The sequence below is a fragment of the Bombina bombina genome, unplaced genomic scaffold, assembly GCF_027579735.1.
Source record: "Bombina bombina isolate aBomBom1 unplaced genomic scaffold, aBomBom1.pri scaffold_799, whole genome shotgun sequence".
Taxonomy (NCBI): domain Eukaryota; kingdom Metazoa; phylum Chordata; class Amphibia; order Anura; family Bombinatoridae; genus Bombina; species Bombina bombina.
The window spans coordinates 111,888-131,075 of NW_026512934.1; the positions used below are offsets into that span (position 1 = coordinate 111,888).

The window sequence follows — 19,188 nt, forward strand, 5'->3', positions numbered from 1 at the left end:
ATTCCGTTTGCTCGCTTCCATCTGAGACCAATACAGTTATGTATGCTCAATCGGTGGAATGGAGACCATTCGGATCTCTCTATGAGGATAGTTTTAGACTCTCTTACAAGGATTTCTCTGTCTTGGTGGATTTCCCAAGATCATTTGTCTCAGGGCACTTGTTTCCTGATACCTTTTTGGGAGATTGTGACCACGTATGCCAGCCTGTTAGGCTGGGGAGCAGTTTGGGGGTCCCTAAGAGCTCAGGGACTTTGGACTCAGGAGGAGTATGCCCTCCCTATAAATATCCTAGAACTGAGAGCAATTCTCAATGCTCTAACAGCTTGGCCTTAACTGGGTTTAGTCCGGTTAATTCGATTTCAATCGGACAACATAATTTTGGTGGCGTATATCAACCACCAGGGAGGAACTCAGAGCTTGTTAGCTATGAAGGAGGTAACTCGCATTCTTCAGTGGTCATCTCTCTGCCATTCATATCCCAGGGGTGGACAACTGTGAAGCAGATTATCTAAGCAGGCAGACGTTTCATCCAGGGGAATGGGCTCTCCATCTGGAAGTTTTCTTGATGTTAACCCTCAAATGGGGAGTTCCTGAACTGGATCTGATGGCATCTCGTCTAAATGCCACATTTCCAAAATATGGAGCAAGATCAAGAGATCCTTAAGCATCTCTGGTAGACGTCCTGGCAGTGCTATGGGAATTTGGTCTAATTTATCTGTTTCCTCCGGTTGCCCTCCTTCCTCGGGTGGTAGCTCGTATCAAACAGGAGCAGGCTTCTTTGATTCTCATAGCTCTAGCGTGGCCTCGCAGAACTTGGTTTGCGGACCTAGTGAAGATGTCATCATTTCCCCCGTGGATATTGCCTCTGAGGAAGGATCTTCTTCTTCAGGGTCCCTTTCTCCATCTGAACTTAGTCTCTCTGAAGTTGACTGATTGAAGATTTAACGCTTAGTCTTGTCCAGATGAGGTTTTTCTGGGAAGGTTATTGCGACTATGATTCAGGCTCATAAGCCTGTTACTCGCAAGATTTATTATAAGGTATGGCGTAAATACCTTCATTGGTGTGGTTCTAGGGTTTTTTGTTGGAGTCAGGTGAGAATTCCCCGTATTCTGTCCTTTCTTCAGGAGGGCCTAGAGAAGGGTTTATCAGTCAGTACCCTAAAGGGTCAGATTTCAGCTCTGTCGATTCTTCTGCAGAAGTGTCTAGCAATTTGCCAGATGTTCAATCTTTTGTCCCGGCTTTGGTTAGAATCAGGCCTGTGTTTGGTTCAAATTGCTCCTCCTCAGAGTCTTAATCTGGTTCTTAAAGTTCTACAGCAGGCTCCATTTGAGCATATGCATTCTGTTGATATTAAGTTATTGTCCTGGAAGGTTTTGGTTTCTACTGGTAATTTCCTCTGCCCGTAGAGTTTTAGAGCTCTCGGCTCTACGGTGTGATTCTCCTTATATTATTCTTCATGCGGATAAGGCGGTTCTCCGTACTAATTTAGGATTTTTACCTAAAGTGGTTTCGGAACGCAATACTAACCAAGAAACTGTTCCTTCATTTTGTGCTAATCCTTCCTCTAAGGAGGAGAGGTTGTTGCACAATCTAGATGTTGTGCATGCTTTGAATTTCTATTTACAGGCTACGAAGGATTTTCGTCAATCTTCTGCTCTTTTTGTTGTCTTTTCTGGTAAATGGAGGGGTCAGAAGGCCACGTCTTCTACTCTCTCTTTCTGGTTGAGAAGTGTTATTCAATTGGCTTATGAGACAGCTGGACAGCAGCCTCCAGAGAAAATTACGTCTCACTCCACTAGGGCTGTCACTTCCTCTTGGGCCGTTAAAAATAATGCTTTTATGAAACAGATTTGCAAGGCGGCCACTTGGTCATATGCATACTTTTTCCAAATTTTCCAAATTTTATGTTTTTGCCTCAGCTGAGGCTTCTTTTTGGAGGAAAGTTCTTCAAGCAGCGGTGCCTTCTGTTTAGGTTAGCCTGTCTTGTGTATCCCTCCCTTCCATTCTGTGGACTCTAGCTTTAGTATTGGTTCCCACTAGTAATTGAATGGATTCATGGATTCTCCATGCCATTGGAAAGAAAACATAATTTATACTTACCTGATAAATTCTTTTCTTTCCTGGCATGGAGAGTCCACAACCCGCCCTTATTTTAAGATGGATTTTTTGTCATTTTCTAAACCTCAGGCACCTCTATACCCTTTGTGTCTTCTTCTCTTTCCATAATTCCTTGGCTGAATGACCGGGGATTGTAGTGGGAGGATACATGAAGCTTTGCTGGTGTGTTCTTTGCCTCCACCTGGAGGTCAGGAGTTGAATTCCCACTAGTAATTGAATGGATTCGTGGACTCTCCATGCCAGGAAAGAAAATAATTTATCAGGTAAGTATAAATTATGTTTTAGCACACAACTGTCTGATATTTATTTTCAAAGCAAATAATATTGATCCCATTGTAAAAGTGACAAAGAAATTGTAAAAACAAAAACAACCATTTCCATTAAAAGTTACAACATTGTGGCGAGACAGGAGAAGAAAAAGAAAATGTTCTTCTCTTTCTCTCTTTTTGTATAAAGGTAAATATTACACTGTAATTTATAATTTTTATAAAAATTGGAAGTATACTTAACATCCTTGCTATGATTTGAATTGTAAAATTGCAAAATCTGTTAACACAAATGGTTATGAATGTAATTTCTATATGTTTTCCCTTATATGTTCCAAGATTTGGATGTATAGATTAACAAATATGTACAGTTTTTCTTTAAAAACAAACACATTCTAGACAATAGAGATGAGGAATTAGCTATATGGGAGAGTTGGATTCTATGAGAAGATATACAGAGTTGTATTCGCAGGTCAAATTAGTGATGTTCCTGCAAATCATATAGAATTTCAATATAGCCCCCTAATAGAGTTTTAGGGGACTATATAATAAGAATTGGGGGGTCAGCTCTGTTGAATTATGGAGCTAAACAAATTTAGACAGAAAGTGGATAAAGATTTCTGTTTTGTAGGTAATGCCTTATATCGTTGAACCGAAGACGCTGGGTGGCACTAATATTCTTCCCCCCCCCCCTCTTCTATTTCCCTCTATCCCCCCTTCTCTTCCGCTCTACCCCCTTTTTTTCTTTTCTTCTTCTTTTCATAATACATAAACTAGACTGTTGCATCAAAATAGATCATTGAACTATATAATTGATTTACATTTTATCTTTATATAAAACCCTAAGGGTCTAAAGATGCAGAAACCTTTAGTGTTATCTAGTGTATTAATTATCAATTGTATGGAGGACAAACCAATATTGAAGTCTATTGATAATATCTGTTTTCCCTATTTGTTCCTTTTAATGCTTGTTGTTTATTGATTCAAATTAATAAAAATCTATTAAAAAAAAAAAAAAGCAAACAAACAACAAAAAAACTACCAGCATTGTTCTATTATAAAGATACAAAGTCTTATTTACCTGACTCAGAATAACGATAGTTATCTTCAAGAGTCTCCGGAGAGAAGAATCTTCTAAGTATTGTTCTCAAACATCTTTGGTCCCATGCATCAGTCACTCTACCACCGTATGTTATTTCCCCTGCAAGACAGTTTTGTGCTTCAGCGAGTTTTACTTTTTATAGTATTGCCTACTCATTAGGGGATTACTGTACTAGTACCCAGTGGCCCTCTAAAGTGCACAGCAATGGCAGATGCGGATTAGTTTGCTGTATAACCTACTGGGGATAAAAAACTAAAACAAATGCATTTATCACTTGCATGAAGGATTTAAAAAAAACTCATTTTTAGTTACTAGTATTTAGTGTGCAAGTAATCAAAATTAATAAATGATATTATATATAATTGAGTTATAATGAACTTGTAAGTGATCACAAATAAAATTATCCATATGTCTTGCCCTTGAAAAGGAACTATGCCTATTGATACCAAAGAATAGACTCTTTAAAGAAAAAGAAAAAAAAAATTATGTTTAAAATGGGAGTAAGTAATCTTTATATTTTCTAGGAGTAACTACAAAACAGATCATGGGGCATATTTATCAAGTATGGAGCTTGATGCCCCTTGTTTCTAAAGACCTCTGCTACATAACTTGTCTGCCTGCTCTGAGGCGGCGGACATATATCAACCCGATCAAATACGATCGGGTTGATTGACACCCCCTGCTAGCGGCCGATTGGCCGCAAATCTGCAGGAGGTGGCAGAAGTTCTGGTGCAATGATAAATGCCGAAAGCGTATGCTGTCGGCATTTATCAATGTGCGGCGGACATGATACGCTACATTGTATCATGTCAGCTCGCACATTGATAAATAGGGCCACATAAGTTGATGTATGGTAATTAAATCCTAATAAGATAGCTCTATATTGATGCTAATTTAATTAAAAAATTGACCACTTCTCTCCCTGAGAAGCCCCCTTTTCTCTCAAAATGTACACTTAAGGCCTTCTGTTAAGTTTAGACAATCATGACATTGTTTGACAAACTGATAACTTTTAGTGTTATGGAGATAACACTGTCAATTCCATATCACCTTGGCTTCAGAGCAGTTTAGTTTTTTTTGTTTTTTAGATGTAAAATATTCCTTTAAATGCACAATGCAGTCTAAATGATACACTGCCTCTTTATAGTAATGCCTATTTTCAATTTAAAATGATTTACCATTTTTAGGTGTAATAAATATCATTTTGTGCATATAAAATCCTTTTTTTAAAAGTGCAACTATGCTTTGCTGCCCCTTTTGTTTTGTTTAATGTTGTAAAGTGCCACGTGTCTTATTGTTAGAATAACTTTATTATATAGTTCTGTGGGAGCTTTTTGTTTTAGTTTTTTGAATTACAAATTAAAATGGTCTACTTCTTTTATTCAAAATGCAGGAATGGAGAGTGTACAACAGTTTTCTATGGAATAATTTGAGCATCCAAGAAAATAATGGAATGACAATTAGGCAGCCAGCTAAGATCAAAATAAATAAAATAATTATTTTTGAATTACTTACCTTTTAATCACATACAGCTAGATTACGAGTTTTGCGTTATGTGCGTAAAAGCATTGTTATGCTTCATAACGCTGCATTTTTCCTAACGCCGCTATTACAAGTTTTGTAGGTATAGGTGTACCGCACACCTTTTTGGCCGTCACGCAATGTCAGTACCGCACTTTTTCAATGGGACTTCCATAGCACCGGTATTACGAGTTTGCCTGGGAGGCCAAAAAGTGAGCGGTACACCCTATAACCACAAGATCCATACCGCCATCTAAAGTCAGTAGTTATGAGTTTTTTGCTACAGCTATGTAACGTAAAACTCATAACTAAAGTGCTACAAAGTACACTAACACCCATAAACTACATATTAACCCCTAAACCGAGGCCTTCCCGCATCGCAAACACTATAATAAATTTATTAACCCCTAATCTGCCACTCCGGACATCGCTGCCACTATTAAAATGTATTAACCCCTATTCCGCCGCTCCCCGACATTGTCGCCACTATAATAAACCTATTAACCCCTAAACTGCCACCCTCCCGCATCGCAAACACTATTTAAATATAATTAACCCCTAATCTGCCGTCCGCTCACACCACCGCTATAATAAACCTATAAACCACTAAACCGCAAGCCCCCAACAACGAAATATACTAAATTAAACTTTTAACCCCTAAACCTCTGGCCTCCCACATAACTACATAAATATATTAACCCCTAAACCCCTAACCCTAACACCCCCTAACTTAAATATAATTAAAATAAATCTAAATAAACCTTACAATTATTACCTAAATAATTCCTATTTAAATAATTCCTATTTAAAACTAAATACATACTTACCTGTAAAATACTAATACTAATAGTTATAATATTGTAGCTATCTTAGGTTTTATTTTTATTTCACAGGTAAGTTTGTATTTATTTTAACTAGGTAGACTAGTTAGTAAATAGTTATTAACTATTTACTAGCTACCTAGTTAAAATAAATACAAAGTTACCTGTAAAATAAAACCTAACCTGCCTTACACTAAAACCTAACATTACAATAAAATAAATTAAATTAAATTAATAAAATACAATTATCTAAATTACAAAAAAAATAAACACGAAATAAAAACGAATTACTCCAAATCTAATAGCCCTATCAAAATAAAAAGCCCCCCCAAAATAACAAAAACCCTAGCCTACACTAAACTGTCAATAGCACTTAAAAGGGCCTTTTCCGGGGCATTGCCCCAAAGATAACAGCTCTTTTACCTGTAAAAAAAAAATACAAACACCCCAACAGTAAAACCCACCACCCAACCAACCAACCCCGCTAAATAAAATTCTATCTAAATAAATCTAAGCTAACCATTGCCCTGAAAAGGGCATTTGAATGGGCATTGCCCTTAAAAGGGGCATTTAGCTCTTTTATGGTGCCCAAACCCTAAGCTAAAAATAAAACCCACCCAATAAACCCTTAAAAAAAACACTAACCCCCTGACGATCTACTTACAGTTTTCGAAGACCGGACATCCATCCTCATCCAGGCAGCACAAGTCTTCATCCAAGCGGGCAGAAGTCCTCATAGAAGCCGGCAGAAGTCTTCATCCAAGCGGGCAGAAGTCCTTATTGAAGCCGGCAGAAGTCTTCATCCAAGCGGGCAGAAGTCTTCATCCAGACGGCATCTTCTATCTTCATCTATCAGGCGCAGAGTGGGTCCATCTTCAAGACATCCCGCATGGAGCATCCTCTTCTTCTGATCGTCGCTGGAAAATTAAGTTCACATTAAGTAACGTCATCCAAGATGGCGTCCCTTAGATTCCGATTGGCTGATAGAATTCTATCAGGCAATAGGAATTAAAGGAGAAAAATCCTATTGGTTGTTGCAATCAGCCAATAGGATTGAGCTTTCATCCTATTGGCTGATCCAATCAGCCGATAGCATTGAGCTCGCATTCTATTGGCTATTCCAATCAGCCAATAGGATGAAAGCTCAACCTATTGGCTGATTGCAACAGCCAATAGGATTTTTTTCCCCTTTAATTCCTATTGGCTCATAGAATTCTATCAGCCAATCGGAATGTAAGGGACCCATCTTGGATGACGTCACTTAAAGTGAACTTCGTTTTCCAGCGACGATCGGAAGAAGAGGATGCTCAGCGCCGGATGTCTTGAAGATGGACCCGTTCCGCGCCGGATGGATGAAGATAGAAGATGCCGTCTGGATGAAGACTTCTGCCCGCTTGGATGAAGACTTCTGCCGGCTTAGATGAGGACTTCAGCCCGCTTGGATGAAGACTTCTGCCGCCTGGATGAGGATGGATGTCCGGTCTTCGAAAACTGTAAGTGGATCGTTGGGGGTTAGTGTTAGGTTTTTTTAAGGGTTTATTGGGTGGGTTTTATTTTTAGCTTAGGGTTTGGGCACCGTAAAAGAGCTAAATGCCCTTTTAAGGGCAATGCCCATCCAAATGCCCTTTTCAGGGTTTTACTTTTGGGGGGGTTTGTATTTTTTTTTTTACCGGTAAAAGAGCTGTTATCTTTGGGGCAATGCCCCGCAGAAGGCCCTTTAAGGGCTATTGGTAGTTTAGTGTAGGCTAGGTTTTTTTTTATTTTGGGGGGGCTTTTTTATTTTGATAGGGCTCGTAGATTAGGAGTAATTCGTTTTTATTTTTGATAATTTCGTTTTTTATTTTGTGTAATTTAGTGTTTATTTTTTTTGTAATTTAGATAATTGTATTTTATTAATTTAATGTATTTTATTTTATTGTAATGTTAGGTTTTAGTGTAAGGCAGGTTAGGTTTTATTTTACAGGTAACTTTGTATTTATTTTAACTAGGTAGCTAGTAAATAGTTAATAACTATTTACTAACTAGTCTACCTAGTTAAAATAAATACAAGCTTACCTGTGAAATAAAAATAAAACCTAAGATAGATAAAATATTATAACTATTAGTTATTTTGTAGCTAGCTAAGGTTTTATTTTATAGGTATGTATTTAGTTTTAAATAGGTATTATTTAGGTAATAATTGTAAGTTTTATTTAGATTTATTTTAATTATATTTAAGTTAGGGGGTGTTTTGGTTAGGGTTACGTTAGGGTTAGGTTTAGGGGTTAATATATTTATGTAGTGTTAGTGATGTGGGAGGCCAGAGGTTTAGGGGTTAATAACTTTAGTATAGTGGCGGCGACATTGGGGGCGGCAGATTAGGGGCTAATAGGTGTATTTAGGTGGCGGCGATGTTAGGGCCACCAGATTAGGGGTTAATAAATTTATGTAGGTGGCGGCGATGTTGGGGGCTGCAGATTAGGGGTTAATAACTGTAATGTTAGGGGCGGCAGATTAGGGGTTAATAACTGTAATGTAGGTGGCGGCGATGTTAGGGGTGGCAGATTAGGGGTTAATAACATTATGTAGGTGGCGGCGATGTTGGGGGTGGCAAATTAGGGGTTAATAACATTATGTAGGTTGTGGCGATGTCGGGGGCGGTAGATTAGGGGTGTTTAGACGTGTTTTTTATGTTAGGTTTAAACATAACTTTTTCTTTCCCCATAGACATCAATGGGGCTGCGTTACGGAGCTTTTGTTTCCGCGATCGCAGGTGATAGGCTTTTTTTTTTGCCGGCTCTCCCCATTGATGTCTGTGGGGAAATTGTGCACGAGCACGTCAAAGCAGCGCTTGTATTTGGGTGAGGTATACAGCGCTTGTATTTGGGATCTCAACGCTACCATATCACCCGCGCAAGCCGGGTTATTAAAAACCTGTAATAGCAGCGCTATAGGGAGGTGAAATACCACCGCTTTTGTGGCGGTCGTTAGTTTCCCTATAGCGCTCAAAACTCATAATCTAGCTGAATGTAATCTATATGTACAGTATCATGTAAAATTAAATATTATTTATAGTTTTCCCTTAACTTCTGAATTATTTAATATTAATTTCTATCAAATGTTCGTTAAACAGAAAACATGGTTTTTTTATACAAATTGATTGATTGAGTCTTATGTCATCCATTTTCCACCAAAGATGTCAATTTAAAAAATTAAAAAGTGGAGAAACTTCAATTATTTCTTGAGGACTTCAGGACATTGTACAATGTAGTGATAAATGCAGTTCATGAGCAGGTTTAGAATTTTCTCTAAAATATCCTGCATCATAGTTTTGGATTATAAGCAGTCAAAAAATATTTTTTTATACAAAATACCACAAACACTAAAGTCTATATTCAAGACAGAAGCAAAGCAACATCAATGTGAATGATTATTCTTAAAGGGATATGAAACCAAAAATATTTATTTTCATGAGTCAGAGCATTCAATTTTAAACAACTTTCCAATATACTTCTATTATCATTATCAGGAGTGTGCACGTGTCGGCAGCAGTTATACAAGAATGCTATACAGTAACAAGAGCACTAGATGGTAGCACTATTTCCTGTCATGTAGTGCTCCGGACATGTGCACACTTCCTATCTGGATATCTTTTCAACAAAGAATAATATGAGAATGAAACAAATTTGATACTAGAAGTAAATTTGAAGAATGTTTCAAATTGCATGCTCTGTCTGAATCATAAGAAGAAAACTTTTGGGTTTCATGTCCCTTTAAAGCTGCATTACTAGTTTACCAGTAATATATGTGAGTGCATCCCATGGTATCTTTCCATCCTTGCAATACAAGCTTAAATTGAGGAGTGCACATTCTCGATCACTGTCATTAAATTCATAGCAGATGTTCCATCCGAGAGGTCCAAATTTTTTCCTTTCCTGAAAAGAAAACCGTACATTCTGATTAAATTGCTTGGCAGCACTCAGAAAAGTAGTTCTAAAAATGTGGTTTGAATAGTATATTATGGGCTAGATTACAAGTGAGGCGCAAAGGTTTTTGAGCAAGCGATATGGTGTTTTTGTGATCCGTTTTAATTGTGCTTATGTTACAAGATGAGCAAAATCGCTTTAATCCTTACCGTGATCTCAGAGCTGTGATGAACTGTTTTCCAGAAAAATAAAAAGTTGCACAAAACACATCAAAAATACAATACAAAGTACAGTTACACTCATAATAATACTGTCTAATAAAAAGTATGTAAAAAAATATTGCACAAAAAAGTTATAAGGGCTTAAAGATATGAGGCGTTTAAAGACGTTAAAGGACTTTAACATAAAGATACCTACAGATACATTGCTAAAGATGTGTATGTGTGTATATATATATATATATATATATATATATATATATATATAAACAATATATACTTTATATGTTTAACTAGGTATTAACTGTAAATATTTCACATTCCAAGTTCTGCACATAGCAGAATATGCTCTATGGGGTCTATGTATCAAGCTCCGAATGGAGCTTGATGCCCCGTGTTTCTGGCGAGCCTGCAGGCTCGCTAGAAACAGCAGTTATGAAGCAGCGGTCACAAAGACCGCTGCTCCATAACCTGTCCGCCTGCTCTGAGCAGGCGGACAGACATCGCCGGATCGAGTACGATCGGGTTGATTGACACCCCCCTGCTGGCGGCCCATTATCCGCGAGTCTGAAGGGGGCGGAGTTGCACCAGCAGCTCTTGTGAGCTGCTGGTGCAATGCTGAATACGGCGAGCGTATTGCTCGCCGTATTCAGCGAGGTCTGGCGGACCTGATCAGGTCCGCCAGACTTTCTTAAATAGGGGCCTATGTATTTTTTAAATAGATATTCCAATATATATGTATATATATCTATACCTATATATAATCATACATACAGTTGTGCTCATAAGTTTACATACCCTGGCAGAATTTATGATTTCTTGGCCATTTTTCAGAGAATATGAATGTTAACACATAGGGGGGTAGTTATCAACGTGTCAACTTTCCTGCCTTCGCCGGCCCAATACGCCCGCCTAAGCTCGCCTACCATCGCCGCCGGGGACCTGAAAAAATTCGCCTAAGTTATCAATAAATCTGTCAAAAAGCCGCGCACCAAGTACGGGGCGATGAGCAGCGGATTGTGATAGTTATCACTCATCCGATCTCGCTGCTCTTCGGCTTTTTTACAGCTTTATTGCTAGCCTGTCACTAAGCACCCACACTAAACTACACTGTTCTACCCCCTATACCGGCGCCCCGGAGCCCCCCGCAACTAAATAAAGTTACTAACCCCTAAACCGCCGCTCCTAGACCCCGCCCCAACTCTTATAAATGTATTAACCCCTAAACCGCCGCTCCCGGACACCGCCGCAACCTACATTATACCTAGTTACCCCTATCCTGCCCCCCCTATACCGCCGCCCTCTATAATAAAGTTATTAACCCCTATCCTGCTGATCCCGCACCTCGCCGCAACTAAATAAATAGTTTAACCCCTAAACCGCCGCTCCCGGACCCTGCCGCAACCTATATTAAATTTATTAACCCCTAATCTGCCCCCCCTACACCGTCGCCACCTATAATACATTTATTAACCCCTATCCTGCCCCCCACTACACCGCCGCCACTGTAATAAATTTATTAACTCCTAAACCTAAGTCTAACACTAACCCTAACACCCCCCTAACTTAAATATTAATTAAATAAATCTAAATAATATTTCTATTATTAACTAAATTAATCCTATTTAAAACTAAATACTTACCTTTAAAATAAACCCTAATATAGCTACAATATAAATAATAATTATATTGTAGCTATCTTAGGATTTATTTTTATTTTACAGGGAACTTTGTATTTATTTTAGCTAGTTAGAATAGTTATTAAATAGTTATTAACTATTTAATAACTACGTAGCTAAAAGAAATACAAAATTACCTGTAAAATAAATCCTAACCTAAGTTACAATTAAACCTAACACTACACTATCATTAAATAAATTAAATAAATTAAATACAAATAACTACAATTAAATACAATTACATAAACTAACTAAAGTACAAAAAATAAAAAAATAGGTTACAAACATTTAAAAAATATTACAACAATTTTAAGCTAATTACACCTAATCTAAGCCCCCTAATAAAATAACAAAGCCCCCCAAAATAAAAAAATGCCCTACCCTATTCTACATTAAAAATTTTCAAAGCTCTTTTACCTTACCAGCCCTTAAAAGGGCCTTTTGTGGGGCATGCCCCAAAGAAAACTGCTCTTTTGCCTGTAAAAGAAAAATACAACCCCCCCCCCAACATTAAAACCCACCACCCACATACCCCTAATCTAACCCAAACCCCCCTTAAAATAACCTAACACTACCCCCCTGAAGATCATCCTACCTTGAGTCGTCTTCACTCAGCCGAGCCACCGATGGAACTGAAGAGGAGATCCGGAGCGGCAGAAGTGATCCTTCAAGGGGCGCTGAAGAAGTCTTCCATCCGATGAAGTGATCCTCCAGGCGGCACTGAAGAAGTCTTCCATCCGGGCGATGTCATCTTCCAAGCGGCGCTGAAGAAGTCTTCTATCCGGGCGATATCATTTTCCAAGCGGGGTCTTCAATCTTCTTTCTTCAGGATCCAATAGATCAGCCAATAGAATGCGATCTCAATCTGATTGGCTGATTCAATCAGCCAATCAGATTTTTCCTACTTTAATTCCGATTGGCTGATAGAATCCTATCAGCCAATCGGAATTGAAGGGACGCCATCTTGGATGACGTCCCTTAAAGGAGCCTTCATTCGTCGGTAGTCCGTCGGGGAAGAAGGATGTTTCGCGTCGGCGGGATGAAGATGGATCCTGAAGAAAGAAGATTGAAGACCCCGCTTGGAAGATGACATCGCCCGGATGGAAGACTTCTTCAGCGCCGCTTGGAGATCACTTCATCGGATGGAAGACTTCTTCAGCGCCGCTTGGAGGATCACTTCATCGGATGGAAGACTTCTTTAGCGCCCCTTGGAGGATCACTTCTGCCGCTCCGGATCTCCTCTTCAGTTCCATCGGTGGCTCGGCTGAGTGAAGACGACTCAAGGTAGGATGATCTTCAGGGGGGTAGTGTTAGGTTTATTTAAGGGGGGTTTGGGTTAGATTAGGGGTATGTGAGTGGTGGGTTTTAATGTTGGGGGGGGTTGTATTTTGTTTTTACAGGCAAAAGAGCAGTTTTCTTTGGGGCATGCCCCGCAAAAGGCCCTTTTAAGGGCTGGTAAGGTAAAAGAGCTTTGAACTTTTTTAATGTAGAATAGGGTAGGGCATTTTTTTATTTTGGGGGGGCTTTGTTATTTTATTAGGGGGCTTAGATTAGGTGTAATTAGCTTAAAATTGTTGTAATATTTTTTAAATGTTTGTAACCTATTTTTTATTTTTTGTAACTTAGCTTTTTTTATTTTTTGTACTTTAGTTAGTTTATGTAATTGTATTTAATTGTAGTTATTTGTATTTAATTTATTTAATTTATTTAATGATAGTGTAGTGTTAGGTTTAATTGTAACTTAGGTTAGGATTTATTTTACAGGTAATTTTGTATTTCTTTTAGCTAGGTAGTTATTAAATAGTTAATAACTATTTAATAACTATTCTAACTAGCTAAAATAAATACAAAGTTACCTGTAAAATAAATATAAATCCTAAAATAGCTACAATGTAATTATTAATTACATTGTAGCTATATTAGGGTTTATTTTACAGGTAAGTATTTAGTTTTAAAATAGGAATAATTTATTAAAGTATAGTGCAGTGTTAGGTGTAATTGTAACTTAGGTTAGTTTTTTATTTTACAGGTAAATTTCTCTTTATTTTAGCTAGGTAAGCTATTAAATAGTTTAATAACTATTTAATAGCTATTGTACCTAGTTAAAATAAATTGAAATTTACCTGTAAAATAATAATAAATCCTAAGATAGCTACAATGTAATTATTATTTATATTGTAGCTATATTAGGGTTTATTTTAAAGGTAAGTATTTAGTTTTAAATAGGATTCATTTAGTTAATAATAGAAATATTATTTAGATTTATTTAATTAATATTTAAGTTAGGGGGGTGTTAGGGTTAGTGTTAGACTTAGGTTTAGGGGTTAATAATTTTATTACAGTGGCGGCGGTGTAGGGGGGGGCAGGATAGGGGTTAATAAATGTATTATAGGTTGCGACGGTGTAGGGGGGGCAGATTAGGGGTTAATAACTTTATTATAGAGGGCGGCAGTATGGGGGGGCAGGAGAGGGGTTACTAGGTATAATGTAGCTTGCGGTGGGCTCCGGGAGCGGCGGTTTAGGGGTTAATATATATAGAGTAGCTTGCGGTGGGCTCCGGGAGCAGCGGTTTAGGGGTTAATATGTATAGAGTAGCTTGCGGTGGGCTCCGGGAGCGGCGGTTTAGGGGTTAATATGTATAGAGTAGCTTGCGGTGGGCTCCGGGAGCGGCGGTTTAGGGGGAAAACACTTTATTTAGTTGCGGCGGTGTAGGGCTGGGGACAGATTAGGGGTGTTTAGACTCGGGGTACATGTTAGGGTGTTAGGTGTAGACGTTTCCCATAGAAATCAATGGGATGTCTGGCAGCAGCGAACTTGTACTTTCGCTATGGTCAGACTCCCATTGATTCCTATGGGATCCGCCGCCTCCAGGGCGGCGGATTGAAAACCAGGTACGCTGGGCCGGAAAAGTGCCGAGCGTACCTGCTAGTCATTTGATAACTAGCAAAAGTAGTCAGATTGTGCCGCACTTGTGTGCGAAACATCTGGAGTGACGTAAGAATCGATCTGTGTCGGACTGAGTCCGGCGGATCGAAGCTTACGTCACAAAATTCTACTTTTGCCGGTCTCTAGCCTTTGATAACTAAGGCGAATCAGCCTCGCCACAAATACGCTGCGGAATTCCAGCGTATTTGAGGTTGACGGCTTGATAACTACCCCCCATAAACTTTTCTTTCACTCATGGTTAGTGTTTGGCTGAAGCCATTTATTATCAATCAACTGTGTTTACTCTTTTTTAAATCATGATGACAATAGAGACTACTCAAATGACCCTGATAAAAAGTTTACATACCCTGGTGATTTTGGCCTGATAACATGCACACAAGTTGATACAAAGGGGTTTGAATGGCTATTAAAGGTAACCATCCTCATTTGTGATCTGTTTTGCTTGTAATTAGTGTGTGTGTATAAAAGGTCAATGACATTCTGGACTCCTGACAGACCCTTGCATCTTTCATCCAGTGCTGCACTGACGTTTCTGGATTCTGAGTCATGGGGAAAGAAAAAGAATTGTCAAAGGATCTGTGGGAAAAAGGTAGTTGAACTGTATAAAACAGGAAAGGGATATAAAAAGATATCCAAGGAATTGAGAATGTGAATCAGCAGTGTTCAACTCTAATCAAGAAGTGGAAAATGAGGCGTTCTGTTTGATAACATACTGCATTCATCTTGCCATCAATTCTGACCAAATTTCCTGTGCCTTTGTAGCTCACAGATCCCCAAAACATCAGTGATCCACCTCCATATTTCACAGTAGTAATGGTGTACCTTTCATCATAGGCCTTGTTGACTCCTCTCCAAATGTAGCGTTTATGGTTGTGGCCAAAAAGCTCAATTTTGGTCTCATCACTCCAAATGACTTTGTGCCATAAGATTTGAGACTTGTCTCTGTGCTGTTTGGCGTATTGTAAGCGGGATACTTTGTGGCATTTGCGTAGTAATGGCTTTCTTCTGGCGACTCGACCATGCAGCCCATCTTTCCTTCAAGTGCCTCCTTATTGTGCATCTTGAAACAGCCACACCACACGTCCTGTATTTCACCTGAAGTTATTTGTGGGTTTGTCTTTGCATCCCAAACAATTTTCCTGGCAGTTGTGGCTGAAATTTTAGTTGGTCTACCTGACCGTGGTTTGGTTTCAACAGAACCCCTCATTTTCCACTTCTTTAATAGAGTTTGAACATTGCTGATTGCATTCTCAATTCCTTGGATATCTTTTTTTATCCCTTTCCTGTTTTATACAGTTCAACTACCTTTTCCCGCAGATCCTTTGACAATTCTTTTGCTTTCCCCATGACTCAGAATCCAGAATCGTCAGTGCAGCACTGGATGAAAGATGCAAGGGCCTGTTAGGAGTCCAGAAACTCATTGACCTTTTATACACACACACTAATTACAAGAAAACAGATCACAGGTGAGGATGGTTACCATTAATAGCCATTCAAACCCCTTTGTGTCAACTTGTGTGCATGTTATCAGGCCAAAATCATCAGGGTATGTAAACATATTCCGTTATGTTAAGAACATTGGAATATGAAATATTCATATTTTCGGGTTGGGCGAGCACACTTGCGAAAATGCTAGTGTTTGCGTGAGAGTTGGGTTTTTATTTTTCTATTGACTCCTATGGGGGAATAGGCGAACGCGCACGCTGTATTGTAAATTCAGATTTTTGCACTAATCAGATTTAGTCTACACCAGAATTTTTATTGTTTAAAAAGATAGATAATCCCTTTATTACCCATTCCCTAGTTTTACACAACCAACACAGTTATATAAATACACTTTTTACCTCTGTGATTACCTTGTATATAATCCTCTGCAAACTGCCCCCCTTATTTCAGTTCTTTTGACAGACATCCATTTTAGCCAATCAGAGCTGGCTCACCTGAACTCCACTTGCGTGATCACAGTGTTATCTATATGACACACATGAACTAACACCCTTTAGTGGTGAAAAACTGTCAAAATGCGAGAGAAAAGGCGGCCTTCAAGGGCTTAGAAATTAGCATATGAACCTCCTAGGTTTAGCTTTCAACTAATAATACCAAGAGAACAAAGCAAAATTGGTGATAAAGTAAATTTGAAAATTGTTTAAAATTACATTCTCTATCTGAATCATGAAAGTTAATTTTGGACTAGACTGTCCCTTTAAACTTGTAACACGAGCGCAACCCGTCTAGCGCAAAAAGCTTAACTCTAGCAGTTTTCTCGAACGCAAAAAAAATATACCGCACCACTTGTAAACTAGCACTGTATAATTAATAAAACATAATTTTATCTAACTCTACAAATACATTTATCTATATCTATTCGTATCTATCCATCTATCTGTCTGAATCCATCTATCTATATTTGTGTCTCTGTATCTATCTATCTTTATCTATCTTCTGTTTTCTATCTTGTCTGTGTATCTATTTATATCCGTCTGTCAATCTATCATATCGATTTGTATCTGTCGGTCTCTAATAATCTATTAATTTGTATCTAACTGTATCTCTATATCTGTGTCTATCTATCTATCTATCTATCTATCAATCAGTGGTTTATTTCACTCCTTGCACCTGTAAAACCAACACTACAATTACATTTTACTTGATATCTATGTGCTAGATCACAAAATAGCAGAATGTTTCGACATTCCTTTAACTGTGCATTTAGATTGTGATTATGATAGAATATGTTCTTCACTAACAGACCCTATAATGAATTCTTAATGCAATGAATCTTCACATTAGAGAGTAAGGGCACGTTTCCATCGAGCTGCAATTAGGTAGTCACCAAGATCGTAAAATGAAAAAACTGCTGTCAGATGCCATTACGCTTATCAACGGTTTACGATGGCACGTTTTCCATCATTACTGGCAGCTGGGCTCCGGCTGCCAAAAAAGAATTACGCGGCCCATAGAAAATAATAGAAGCTGAAAAGTGCAAATTTACACCAGGTTTCCATTAAAAGCACAAACAGTTAAAACACTGTTGGAAGCTGTTGATAAGGTCTCACACAATACTGCATGCTCAACTAGGTGTAAAAGAGGGAATATAAGCTTTTTGAGGTTTCTTTTCCATTGAGATATTAAAGTTTTGAAACAATACAAGTGTTTCACTTTATAAATGTATTGCTATTTTTAATATTTATTGCTGGCCCAGGTATAGGACTAGTTGGAGTTATGTGCCTTTTTAAATATCAATATGTATTTAAATATAATCAAGCACATATCACCATAATTCCAACTAGGCCTATGCCTAGGGCAGCACTAAATATTACATATAAAACAAAATAAGAAAAAAAATGTCATTAAATAAAACATTTGTCATTTTATTTTATTTTTTAAGGAATTCAGTGTATCATTGTTTTGTATCTCTCGAGAGGTGATCGCACATGAGGAGCGCAGATGTTAAATGTAAATTTTATATTGTAAGGTCGGATTACCATAACAACAAACTTGTTAGTGAGCGATTTTCGAGAAATCTGACGTTGGATGGAAGGGTTAACTTACACCTACACAAAAGAATGACTGCACGCATTGCACAATATTTTTCAATGGAAACCTGGTATTAAAATGCAGCCGTGAACTACTTTTAGCTGTCGGTCGCTTCAGTAGCTTATGGCTCCATTTTTACCAACTCAATGGAAATTAGCCCATAGTATGTTAACCTGAAAATTGCCATATCATGTCGCAGTGAACCTATATATCCTACGCATATAAAAGCAATAAGATTACATCTACGTGTAAATGTGTCTGTTATTCTTTCAGCTAACTTTTTCCCCATTTTTGGCAACAGTTAATTACTTTAGCTATTGCTGTTCTTTAAACGAGCATTGCTGTGACATTGTCTTCAAGCCATCCAACATTTCTGGTGGATATGATGCTGGGTGGACTACAAGCTACATATGTAGTTATGTGTTTATATGTGTATATATGTTTGTAAATACATATATGCACATATAAATACATATGTAGTTATACACATATACAGTATATACAGTGTATATATATACACATCTTTAGACATGTATATGTATGTATGTCTATGTTAAAGCCCTTTGCCTTCCTTTCTTTTTTTCTAACATCTGAGACCTCATATGTTTGAGCCCTAAATTTTTTGTGCAATTTTTAAAAAAAACATAATTTATGCTTACCTGATAAATTCCTTTCTTCTGTTGTGTGATCAGTCCACGGGTCATCATTACTTCTGGGATATAACTCCTCCCCAACAGGAAATGCAAGAGGATTCACCCAGCAGAGCTGCATATAGCTCCTCCCCTCTACGTCAGTCCCAGTCATTCGACCAAGAATCAACGAGAAAGGAGTAACCAAGGGTGAAGTGGTGACTGGAGTATAATTTAAAAGATATTTACCTGCCTTAAAACAGGGCGGGGCCGTGGACTGATCACACAACAGAAGAAAGGAATTTATCAGGTAAGCATACATTATGTTTTCTTCTGTTATGTGTGATCAGTCCACGGGTCATCATTACTTCTGGGATACCAATACCAAAGCAAAAGTACACGGATGACGGGAGGGATAGGCAGGCTCATTATACAGAAGGAACCA

The 19,188-nt window shown here is 38.1% G+C and overlaps 1 protein-coding gene across 1 annotated transcript in view; it reads right to left on the minus strand.

Moving 5' to 3' along the window:
* LOC128644608 (dynein axonemal heavy chain 6-like) overlaps positions 1-19,188 on the minus strand; it is a gene marked incomplete at its 5' end in the record, with an annotated part of 93,388 nt that overhangs the window by 46,142 nt on the left and 28,058 nt on the right. Inside the window, 2 exon segments of the mRNA XM_053697153.1 lie at positions 3,467-3,586; positions 9,605-9,743. Of these exon segments, the coding sequence (XP_053553128.1) occupies positions 3,467-3,586; positions 9,605-9,743 (259 nt within the window).